The sequence below is a fragment of the Cherax quadricarinatus genome, chromosome 18, assembly GCF_038502225.1.
Source record: "Cherax quadricarinatus isolate ZL_2023a chromosome 18, ASM3850222v1, whole genome shotgun sequence".
Taxonomy (NCBI): domain Eukaryota; kingdom Metazoa; phylum Arthropoda; class Malacostraca; order Decapoda; family Parastacidae; genus Cherax; species Cherax quadricarinatus.
Window position 1 is genome coordinate 4833436 of NC_091309.1, and position 13123 is coordinate 4846558.

The following is a 13123-nucleotide window of genomic DNA, read 5'->3' on the forward strand; positions in this document are numbered from 1 at the left end:
TTGATCTAGGGAATTGGCTCTGTGCTCCAGTTCCCTGATTATTATTATTATTATTATTATTATTATTATTATTATTATTATAATCAAGGGGGAAGCGCTAAACCCGGAGGATTATACAGCGCCTGGGGGGGGATGTGGAAGGCATTCAGGCTTAATTCGGGGAACTGGAGCACAGATCCAATTCCCTAAATCAAGAGCCCCTCACCAACATCAAGGAACCTTCCTTGAGGGGTCCAGTTCCCTGAATTAAGCCTGAATGCCTTCTACATCCCCACAGGCGTTGTATAATCCTATGGGTTTAGCGCTTCCCCTTGATTATAATAATAATAATAATAATTGTATACCTTGTACATGTACTTATAGAAATAAATATATTATTAGTATTATTATCAATTGCAACAGCAACGGTAACATCAACAACAAAGGTTTGGTGTCCCGTAGCTCGATTGGTAGCGCACTCAGCTCTGACACTGAGGTCCGTGGTTCGATCCCCGTACGGGTGAAAACATTAGGAATGTTTCCTTAAGACACCTGCTGTCCTAGCAGGTGTCTTAAGGTGTGAGTTGCATCCTAGGGCCAAAATTGACCTAATTTGCCTGAAATGCTCTGCATAATAAGGGGTTTTCTATATAGCAGTATGTCATTGATGTTAGCTCGGGCTGTATACCTTGTACATGTACCTGTATAAGGATTATTATTATATGCACGACAAATGCAACAACAACAGCAACGGTAACATCAACAACTTCGGTAATATCACAATGACGGCAACATCACAACAGTGACATCAACATCAGAACGGTAACTATCTGGAGGGTGTTTCTGGGGTCAGCGCCCCTGCGACCCAGTCCTTGACCAGGCCTTCCGGTGGATCAGGGCCTGAGATCAACCAGGCTGTTACTGCTGGCCGCACGTAGTCCAACATACGAACCACAGCCCGGTTAATCAGGTACTGACTTTATCTCAGTAGTGGTAGCCAGTTGCCAGTGACCGGTGTACCAGTAGATGACTCACTACCAGCCGTCTCTGCCTGAGTCACTGTCTGTATTCATGTTGTGCTGACCACAGCAGTATTCAAAGACCCCCTCACATATGGGTACTGTGGGCGGCCAGTTAGTTATCCGAGAGTGAGCAAGAGAGGCAGGCCGGCTGTTTGGCTCTTCCATACTTACCGTTATAATTATACGTACTTCCAGCCTACGTGAGTATTACTTTACCCTATCCACGTGTTCGAATCCCACATGACATTTAGGTATCTGTTCAGCTCCCTCTTCAAGGCAGCCAGGGATCTGTTGGTAATTCCACTTATGTATGGTGGGAGGCTGTTGAAAAGTCTTAGGCTCTGGGCAGTTACTGTGTTTTCTATTAGTGTACTAATGGCGCCCCTACTTTTCATTGTGAGGTATGCTGCACCGCCTGTCCAGTCTGCTTTTGTAAGGAGTAATTTCTGTGTGCAGATTTGGGACCAGTCCCTCTAGGTCTCGCCATTTTGCCTTAACTCCTGCAGGTAGCCAACCAAATTTCTCTGAACAAACTTTGTTGGCTCCACTCAGTACAGACTCCTCCAGGAGCTTTTGAATTTCAGGTACTTGGATGTCAAAGTGCTGAAAGTGAAGAAACACTTAGCACATTGCCCGTCTAGGATTTTGCAAGTGTAGATTATGATGTATCTCTCTCTCCTGCGCTCTAGCGAGTACAGGTCAAGAGACTCCAAGCATTCCCAGTAATTAAGGTTAGTCTCCAAGTAGATACAGTCCTCCCATTCCACAGGTGCTATATGACTCCTATGGGTTTAGCGCTTTACTCTGAGTAAGATCTAACAATTGTGAACAGCATCAATATTTAATGGCTGATGCATCGTACAAAATGGATGGAACGTATCGTGGGTTGAGGCTGTGTAGCAAAAATTTTGTTGGATTCTGTGCAATTACTAGATAATACATCTTCTAGCCAGCTTCAATTTTTTAGTGCTAATGAAGCAGTTATATTAATTAATGAAATTAGTTTCTGTGACGTAATTGGAGAATGTCTCTGATGAGTAATGTCAGTTTTTTTTTACTTTATTCGGTTATCCAAGGTTAAATTAGCTTTATATTCTTTTAAAACAATGTCTATAACTTCTTTGACCTTTTTGGGGGTTATCCTAGGTAATTTACATATGTTACTTGGGTTATCGTAGGTAATTTACATGTTACCTGGGTTATCCTAGGTAATTTACGTTACCTGGGTTATCCTAGGTAATTTACATGTTACCTGGGTTATCCTAGGTAATTTTCATGTTACTTGGGTTATCATATGCTGCTATGTATGATAATCTTTGTAACTGCATTTGTGTATACCTGAATAAACTTAATTTACACACGTTACTTGGGTTATCCTAGGTAATTTACACGTTACTAGGTATTGTAATTGTACTTGAGTAAGTTTATTCAGGTACAGGTACACATAAATAGTTATATAAATTCTTTCTCTGTTGGATAGCAGCTTATGTGTAGATACCTAAGACAACCTAAAAAAGTCAGACATACTTATGTGTACCTGTATCTTATTAAACTTAAGACCATTTATTTTGTCTGTCTCTGACGAGGTAAGTAAGTAAGTTTATTCAGGTATACACAAATACAGTTACATAGAATTATCATCATACATAGCAGCATATGTGTAGAGAACCTGGGATAACCCAAAAAAGTCAGACAGAGTGACTTATTTCCATTGGGGTCCTTTTACCTTATTATTATAATATAAAGGTTATAATATTTTCTTATTATTCTACAATGAAGATAACATCTTATTATCATACTAAAGAGGCTATCTACTACACGAAGATCATTAAGACTATCTACAATACGAGGGTCATTACTAGGAATACGGTAAAATTTACACGTATGTTAGCTAAAAAATAGAAAATCATTCCCCTCCCTTTCTGTAGCTACATTCATCAGACACTTTTTGGCACTCTTCTTGAACTGGTTCATGCTATGACTGGCTTTGACATGTGCAGGCAGTCTGTTCCATTCCTTTATTGCTGTACAATAAAAGGTGTTTGAAGCCTGGCCACTGACTGTGGGTACTACAAAGTTGTGCTCTCTCCCCCTAGTACTATGATTGCTGCGGTTCCCAACCTTGACAAAATTGACAGCAAGATATTCTGGACATTGTTTGTGAGCAATTTTATAAACATGATTTAGCTTCAGTTGTTTTACTCTGTCTTCAACATTCAGCATATCCAACTGCTGTAATTCATCCTGGCCTACATGTTCTCTTGTTCCCAGCCCCAGGATGAATCTTACGATTTTGTTCTGGGTGATTTGCAGTCTATCTTTCAGTTTTTTTTTGTCAAGGCAGAGTACCAAGAAGAGCAAGCGTAATCCATATGGCATTGTATAAGGGCTAGACATAGGGTCCTGCGAGCCTCAGTAGGTAGACACTGTGCTTGTCTATACAGGAACTTCAGTCTGGCATTCGCTTTCTTTACTACACTGTTCCCTATCAATTCTCCTGACATGCATGGGTCAAAGGGGATTCCCAAATATTTTACTGATGAAACCAAAGTGATGGGCTCCCCATTACATTGAACATTAAAATTATTTACCCTTCTCAGTTTATGTTTCGTGCCAAAGAGAATGGCTTCAGTTTTCCCTAGGTGTAATGATAGTTTGTTGTCTACTAACCATTTGCTGCAGGACTCCAGTTCCAGTGTTAAAACATTAGCAATATCTTGTGGGTCTTTACCTGACACTAACAGAGCACTGTCATCTGCATACAGTAGGAGTTTGCACTTGACACTGATAGGCATATCATTGACATAACATAAGAATAATAAGGGACCCAGAATACTACCTTGGGGAACTCCACATGTTATCGGCAGGGGTTCTGATTCTGTTTTGTTGATTTTGACTATTTGTCTCCTGTTGTTAAGGTAGGACTTAAACCAGTCTACAGAACCTATACCGATAGCTTGAAGTTTATTACATAATATATTGTGGTTGACAGTATCGAAGGCCTTTTGCAGGTCTAAGGTTACCATACCTATGAGGTTCCCCTTTGACATTTCAGTTCTCAGGTAATCCATCAGATTAATAAGGGAGGTGTCGGTTAAGTAGGATCTTCTAAAGCCCGATTGATAGCTATGGAGAATGTTGTTGTCATTAAGGTACTTAACTACTTGAGAATACACCGCCCTCTCTAGAATTTTAGATATTATACTGAGTATACTAACAGGCCTATTACCTGGAGTTTACCTGGAGAGAGTTCCGGGGGTCAACGCCCCCGCGGCCCGGTCTGTGACCAGGCCTCCTGGTGGATCAGAGCCTGATCAACCAGGCTGTTGCTGCTGGCTGCACGCAAACCAACGTACGAGCCACAGCCCGGCTGATCAGGAACTGACTTTAGGTGCTTGTCCAGCGCCAGCTTGAAGACTGCCAGGGGTCTGTTGGTAATCCCCCTTATGTGTGCTGGGAGGCAGTTGAACAGTCTCGGGCCCCTGACACTTATTGTATGGTCTCTTAACGTGCTAGTGACACCCCTGCTTTTCATTGGGGGGATGGTGCATCGTCTGCCAAGTCTTTTGCTTTCGTAGTGAGTGATTTTCGTGTGCAAGTTCGGTACTAGTCCCTCTAGGATTTTCCAGGTGTATATAATCATGTATCTCTCCCTCCTGCGTTCCAGGGAATACAGGTTTAGGAACCTCAAGCGCTCCCAGTAATTGAGGTGTTTTATCTCCGTTATGCGCGCCGTGAAAGTCCTCTGTACATTCTCTAGGTCGGCAATTTCACCTGCCTTGAAAGGTGCCATTAGTGTGCAGCAATATTCCAGCCTAGATAGAACAAGTGACCTGAAGAGTGTCATCATGGGCTTGGCCTCCCTAGTTTTGAAGGTTCTCATTATCCATCCTGTCATTTTTCTAGCAGATGCGATTGATACAATGTTATGGTCCTTGAAGGTGAGATCCTCCGACATGATCACTCCCAGGTCTTTGACGTTAGTGTTTCGCTCTATTTTGTGGCCAGAATTTGTTTTGTACTCTGATGAAGATTTAATTTCCTCATGTTTACCATATCTGAGTAATTGAAATTTCTCATCGTTGAACATCATATTGTTTTCTGCAGCCCACTGAAAGATTTGGTTGATGTCCGCCTGGAGCCTTGCAGTGTCTGCAATGGAAGACACTGTCATGCAGATTCGGGTGTCATCTGCAAAGGAAGACACGGTGCTGTGGCTGACATCTTTGTCTATGTCGGATATGAGGATGAGGAACAAGATGGGAGCGAGTACTGTGCCTTGTGGAACAGAGCTTTTCACCGTAGCTGCCTCGGACTTTACTCTGTTGACGACTACTCTCTGTGTTCTGTTAGTGAGGAAATTATTGATCCATCGACCGACTTTTCCTGTTATTCCTTTAGCACGCAATTTGTGCGCTATTACGCCATGGTCACACTTGTCGAAGGCTTTTGCAAAGTCTGTATATATTACATCTGCATTCTTTTTGTCTTCTAGTGCATTTAGGACCTTGTCGTAGTGATCCAATAGTTGAGACAGACAGGAGCGACCTGTTCTAAACCCATGTTGCCCTGGGTTGTGTAACTGATGGGTTTCTAGATGGGTGGTGATCTTGCTTCTTAGGACCCTTTCAAAGATTTTTATGATATGGGATGTTAGTGCTATTGGTCTGTAGTTCTTTGCTGTTGCTTTACTGCCCCCTTTGTGGAGTGGGGCTATGTCTGTTGTTTTTAGTAACTGTGGGACGACCCCCGTGTCCATGCTCCCTCTCCATAGGATGGAAAAGGCTCGTGATAGGGGCTTCTTGCAGTTCTTGATGAACACAGAGTTCCATGAGTCTGGCCCTGGGGCAGAGTGCATGGGCATGTCATTTATCGCCTGTTCGAAGTCATTTGGCGTCAGGATAACGTCGGATAGGCTTGTGTTAATCAAATTTTGTGGCTCTCTCATAAAAAATTCATTTTGATCTTCGACTCTCAGTCTGGTTAGCGGCTTGCTAAAAACTGAGTCATATTGGGACTTGAGTAGCTCACTCATTTCCTTGCTGTCATCTGTGTAGGACCCATCTTGTTTAAGTAGGGGCCCAATACTGGACGTTGTTCTCGATTTTGATTTGGCATAGGAGAAGATAGTTGCTTACATCAGACCTACTATTTTTCTTGAAGATAGGAGTAACTCTGGCCTCCTTGAACCCCTCCGGTACGGTATTAGTGGTGATTGATAGATTTATTATGTGAGCAATAGGGATTGACAGTTCAGAAGCACCATCTTTTAGGAACTTAGACGGGATGTTATCAGGGCCTGTGCTCTTAGTTGGGTTTAACCTGCTTAGTTCTTTTTGAATAAAGTCATGAGATACACTTACTAGTTGACAACTGTTTGGGGTTACCCCTTTATTGGTATAGTATGTTTGAAACTTATCAGAGTCTGTGTTAAAGGTATTTGATACAGCTGGTAGTTTACTTACTAGTGTTGATGCAACAGATGTGTAGTAGGAATTAAAGCAATTTGCCACCTTAGATGTTTCGTGGCATACCTCATTATCGATATAATTTGTAATTTTTGAGCAGTAGTGCTTTGCCTTTGCTCCTTTTATAAGTCTCTGTACTCTGTTCCTCACCCTTTGGAATTCATTTAGTGCTGCAATATCCTGTCTGTTTGCTTTAAATCTTTTTAGCAGCTGGTCTCTGAATTTCATATTATCTAATATCTCAGCATTCATCCAGGGTTCAGTTCTTCGTTTAATCCTAACCTCTTTAACTGGTGCAATATTATCAAGGATGGTAGTGAACATTGTTTTGAATTTTTCCCAGGCATCGTTTACGTCCGTGCAACGTGTTATCTCTGTCCAGTCACAATTGTGTAGCCTATTTACCAGTGTTTCTTTACTGTAGTTTCTAGTTGACCTCATTTTTATTGTCCTGTGTAGGCCTATCCTATCCCTAGTGATTTTCCTGGTGCAGTAAATGATGAAATGATCACTAAGACCTGTGGTAATGACGCCTGGCTGACTAATGTTCTCAGCGCGGTTGCAAAGTATGTGGTCAATTAGGGTGGCTGAGAACTGTGTGATCCGGGTTGGAGTATTAATTAGTTGAGTGTAACTATTTAATCCTAGAATTTGCTTATACCTTTTGCATAGCCCGTTATTTTGCTGCTGAAAACAGATATTGAAGTCGCCCAGTATTATTGTCTCGCAATTGTTTTCAACTCCGGACAAGACTCGGGAAAAGTCTTCTAAGAACTGGTCCTGGGTAGGAGGGCGGTAACTAGTTCCTACTAAGATGGGTTTGGTCTTAGGAAGCAGCACTTCAAACCATAGAATCTATAGAAACCAGAATTTATTGTTATTTAAATCAGGTTGATAGTGGCTTCAAGGGTTGTAAGCTAAGTCATTTCTAATACACAAATTTTCAAGTAGGCACATACTGCAGATAATGCACCAGCCCCTTGGATTGGATTAGGACCATTAGCATTGCCTTTATGTTGCATGCAGACACTACATTTCCTAACATACTCAGAAATATCAGTTGCCATACGAGGCCAAAAGTATTTCAATCTGGCTTGTTTTACTGAACGATCCATACCAGGGTGTGCAACACCTGGTACATCGTGAACTAGCTGTAAGGCTACATTCACTAGTGACTGTGGAATTACTAACTGGTATACTCTTCTGCTTGGAGTACCCAACTCTGCTGTTCGATACAGTAATTCTTGGTTCATGACAAAGTCACTAAGGGGTGCTGGTGGCTTCACAGTCAGAATAAGATCTTCCTGGAGCAGGAATCGAATCACACCAGCCCACATGGGATCTGTTCGTTGAGCATTCTTTACATCTTCAGCACTAAATGGAGGGTCTGCAGTTACTATACTAACATGTCGCGATAAGGCATCTGCGACTACATTTGACTTGCCAGGTAAATGCTCAAAGGTGGGATTGAACTCTTGGATAGTCAAGGTCCATCTAGCTAACCTTCCAGTAGGTTGTTTGTTCTGGAATAAGGGTATCAGTGGAGCATGATCTGTCAAGACATGAACAGAGTACTGATAAATAATGTCTCGGAAGTGCTTTAAAGACCATACTATTGCTAAAGCTTCTTGCTCAGTTACTGTCAACGGACAGGTTACTGGTAACTGGTTACTACTACTGAGACTGGTAACTGGTTACTACTACTGAGAAAATGATCACTAAGACCTGTGGTAATGACGCCTGACTGACTAATGTTCTCAGAGCGGTTACAATGTGGTCAATTAGGGTGGCTGAGAACTGTGTGATCCGGGTTGGAGTATTAATTAGTTGAGTGTAACTATTTAATCCTAGAATTTGCTTATACCTTTTGCATAGCCCGTTATTTTGCTGCTGAAAACAGATATTGAAGTCGCCCAGTATTATTGTCTCGCAATTGTTTTCAACTCCGGACAAGACTCGGGAAAAGTCTTCTAAGAACTGGTCCTGGGTAGGAGGGCGGTAACTAGTTCCTACTAAGATGGGTTTGGTCTTAGGAAGCAGCACTTCAAACCATAGAATCTCCAGTTTATTGTTATTTAAATCAGGTCTTGGGTTGTAAGCTAAGTCATTTCTAATGTAGGCACATACTCCACCACCCTTTCTGTTCCTATCTAAGCGTTTTATATTGTAACCATCTATTTTGACCTCGTCGTCAGTCACCGTATCATCCAACCAAGATTCAGAGATGGTTATAACTGCCGCCCTAATTTTGTTAGCTAGAATCCTAATCTCTGCCAATTTAGGAAGAAGTGATCTTGCATTGACATGAATAAAGTGAAGGCCTGTTTTCATAAAACAATCATAATCATCAATATATGGCAATGGGTCATTTGTATTAAAATTAGGTAAATCAATGTCATCACTGCTAAAGGGTAACTGTGCCAAAGTGCATTTGTTACACACAAAATGAATTCTGGCACCGTTGCTATAATTGTACATACATCCATCATGCACCCACCCCTTACACATTTTACATAAGGTGCCTTTTCCGTTTTTCATGCGTACTTTAGTACAGTGTATGCACCTGTTTGGTAGTGTTTGAGATAATAATGGCTGTATTGTCTCACATTGACCTATGTATGCATTACATATGGCGTTAAGGTTATCATTCCTAGCTACTAGACCGTCATTATCACCGTCATTTATCTGTCTGTTTTGCCTCTGCACAATAGTTTGAGGTCCTGGATTAATTTGGATATCACCACTTAAGAGCGCTACAATAAGAGCTGTGTGCCATTGTTTTTGTTTGGGTATGCGGTGTTGCCATACCTTGCGGCGATAGGTTTAGGCAAGATGTCCACCTGATCTAATTGAGAACTTATTGTTCCGGTTTCTCTTTCCGTATTTAACTTTATTTTCTTTTTAATTCCCGCCCTCAAGGAAAGTTCCTTGATGCTGGTGAGAGGCTCTTAATCTAAGGGAATTCTGTGCTTCAGGTCCCTGAATTAAACCTGAATACCTTCCACATCCCCCACAGGCACTGTATAATCCTACGGGTTTAGCGTTTTCCCCTTGATTATAATAATAATAATTTTTAATTCCGGCCTAGACATGGGCAAGATGTTTTTCCTGGGTCCCGGGAAGCAGGTCCCAATAAACCCTTAACAACCCCAACAAAACCCCCATCACCTGGGTGCACCGCACACCTTGAAAATCGTGCTTGATTCCCCACAAGTAACTACAGGAAGCTGAGACATCAGTGAACTAACACAACCAGTCACTCCACAGGACTGAACTTCTAGGTAAATTACATCTATCTTGAAGAATAAATCATGCTGCATGTCTCGTAGGTAAACCATGCTTGAACATTTACTGTGTTGCCAGGCCATGTATTTTATATAGGTTTGTGCAGTGCTGTGTGACCCTTGTGGGTTTAGCGCTTAGTTATGATTATAATAATAATATATAGGTTTGTGAGTGTTAACTGTTAGTCGGGATCTTGATCCAAGGAATTGGACCTGCCATCCCTTTCCTTGGAGCAAACCTAAATCCCTCCCATTCCCTCAGGTGCAGTATGTCCCCTGTGGGTTTAGCACTACCCCATGAATGCATTAATAATAATCACTGGACGGTGTAAGTTTATTTAAGTACAGGTACACATGAGTACAAATATCTTTAATAATTTAGCATATGTAAATTACCTAGAATAATGCAAAAAAAAAAAAGTCAAAGTGACTTATTTCCATTGGGGTCTCACTAGATACTGGGAGTCTTACTGTGGGTGACGAGTTTTACTGTGGGTAGTGAATATTATTATTAAGGGTCACAAGTTGTGTGAAGGTTAGGCACTGCATGGCCCTTGTATGTTTAGCACTTCTATTTGATTATAATAATACTGTAATGTGAAGGTTAGGACTGAGTAAGGGGTAAGGGTGTGCAGAGTTAGGGATTAGCAGAGGCAGGTGTTAGTGCAGTAGTTACAGTTTAATATCTTTATTATGCACCCCATACCCATCCTGTGGGTGGTAGTCAAAAGATTACAAAGGTACATAATGGGTCCAGGGACTGGACCTTAAAGTTATGATAGCTGAACTAGTTACAAAGGTAATGAACTCCAGGTAGATCTGGTCACAATCATGGCAAGTTACAAAGGTAATGAATCAGCCTCACTCCTATACATGGTTACAGTCATGAACAAATTACAAAGTAATGAACCACTGATACGTCCACACCTGGTCACAATTGTAATGAGTTATAAATACAAATATTAAGTGGATCATATGCCCACACTAGCGCACGCACACACACACATACACACAATAGCAAATTTGAAATCAAACTTGGTGCAACTGGTTAGTTTCTGTTAAAAAGTCACTGCATGACCCTTGTCGGTTTAATGCTTTATTTGATTATAATGTTAAAAAGTCAGAGTGTGAGTGGTGAATCTCACTGGATGCAGAATGGTGGTCACTGGATGGAGACTAGATGGAGTTTAATTCTGGGATGAGGAGTCTCAGTGTGTTCTTTATTTATTTTAGTTGCAATTTTGACAGCTTGAGCAATGTCTTCTTATTTTTTAACCTGTAATGCCCTCCTTGGGTTTTCCATGGACAAACTGGCAAAAATTGCTGTTGTCTTGTCCACAAAATTGCTAGCAATCTGTGTCCTGACTACCTTGCCTCAAATTTTAATAGAGTTGTACATAAATCAAGACCTTCAGGATACTAACTGTGTCTTCTGAAGGTCACAACCTGAGTGTGAAGTTAGTTGGGTTATGCTCACAATCAGTGCCTTTATTGTATTAACTTATGAAGATGATACTTTCTTTTCTTTGAGCCTGCAATACTTTATTTATAAATTGTATTAATCATATTTTATGGAATTCATTTATTATACACCTGTAAATTTTATTATTTTCAACTTTTTTAATAGGGATAAATTTAATGTTATTTTTATTAGGATAAATTTAAGGGAAGCAATATGGAGAACCTTTAATTTGGCTTATGGTTATTTAATGTATAATTCATGAATCACTTAAGCTCGCCCTGCTTTGTAGTCTGAATATTTTTGAACCTGACAGTAAACCAATATTTCTAGTACTGTACTGTGAGACATACTGTAATTACTGCTTATCTTTCTTGGTTACCTTTTATTACCTTTGTTTATAATACTCAGTTACAACCATTACAGGACAGAATACATTTCTAGTACTATGCATAAAATTCTTCTTTCAACAATCTGGCCATATCACACTGAAGCAGGGTGGCCTAAAAAGAAAAACAAGTCTCTCTCTTTTTAACTTTATAATGTATACTGGAAAAGGGGTTACTAACCCCCTTGCTCCCGGCATGTTAGTTGCCTCTTATGACATGCATGGCTCACAGAGGAAGATTTCTGTTCCACTTCCCCATAGAGATAAACAAGAACAAGAACTAGTAAGAAAATAAAAGAAAACCCAGAAAGGTGTGTATGTATATATATGTTTTTTTTTTTTTTTTTTTTTTTTTTTTTAAAAAAGTCGGCCGTCTCCCACCGAGGCAGGGTGACCCAAAAAAGAAAGAAAATCCCCAAAAAGAAAATACTTTCATCATCATTCAACACTTTCACCACACTCGCACATTATCACTGTTTTTGCAGAGGTGCTCAGAATACAACAGTCTAGAAGCATACACATATAAAGATACACAACATATCCCTCCAAACTGCCAATATCCCAAACCCCTCCTTTAAAGTGCAGGCATTGTACTTCCCAATATATATATATATATATATATATATATATATATATATATATATATATATATATAAATATAAATAAGCTTGTTCATGTAAGTGAAGTGTAACCTTAGTGTAAGTAGAAATAGCAAGACGTACCTGAAAACGTTTATAAGACAGAAAAAAGAAACCAGCACTCCTACCATCATGTAAAACAATTACAGACTTCCATTTTCCACTCACCTAGCAGGACGGTAGTATCTCCCTGGGCAGTTGCTGTCTACCAGTCTACTACCTACATGCATAAAATTATGTATTATAAAAGTTTTTCTTATGGCGTCATTTTTTTTATTTAGGTATCATGTGAAGATTGTTACAATACAGTTTTTGAAATTGCAGCACCTTATTAATTTTCAGGTTGAAATGAATTCTCTGACCGACCAACCCACTGAACTGGAGAAAAACACCACACAGAATAGTTCTCCCAAGCATTACAATTCTGTTGAAGGAAGTACAGGGGAAATTCTTTCCACCTGCAGAGTCTGTAAATCACCTACTTTGTTTGAAAACCTCAGAGATGTGAATCAAGATAGGGAGGTGATAGAACATGAGCAGCCAGAAAATAATTCATTGTCATTGTGTATAGATATTAGTAAGAATGAAGATAAGTGGATCACAACCAAAAATGAATGTGTTGAAAAGCTGCAGAGCCAGTCTTCAAAGATTTCAACTTTGCATGCAGACTCCTCGGCTAACATTCTTTCAGATACATCAAAGTTTCCTGAAATTTCTTCAAATAATTTAAATCATTGTGACACACACAAACTTCTAATTAATAGGTAAGTATAATATAAAAGTTACTCTAGGTGTAGGAATTCATTTGTTTTAAAATTTTCCCCATGCATTGCTTAAGAATTTTTGTACAGTATTCTACAGCAGTAGTGATTTTTTTATTTTCTA

The 13123-nt window shown here is 40.1% G+C and overlaps 1 protein-coding gene across 4 annotated transcripts in view; it reads left to right on the plus strand.

The window, feature by feature from the left end:
• The window catches only part of GC (gamma-glutamyl carboxylase), a 94685-nt gene that overhangs the window by 24425 nt on the left and 57137 nt on the right, over positions 1 to 13123 (plus strand). For 2 of the 4 annotated variants that reach the window (XM_070086112.1, XM_070086115.1), the window contains exon 2: positions 12581 to 13002. In XM_070086112.1, coding sequence (XP_069942213.1) covers positions 12581 to 13002 — 422 coding nt within the window. Of the gene's footprint in view, positions 1 to 1083; positions 1202 to 9272; positions 9751 to 12580; positions 13003 to 13123 lie in introns of those variants that run through there. The other 2 variants (XM_070086114.1, XM_070086113.1) reach the window with 2 other exon arrangements.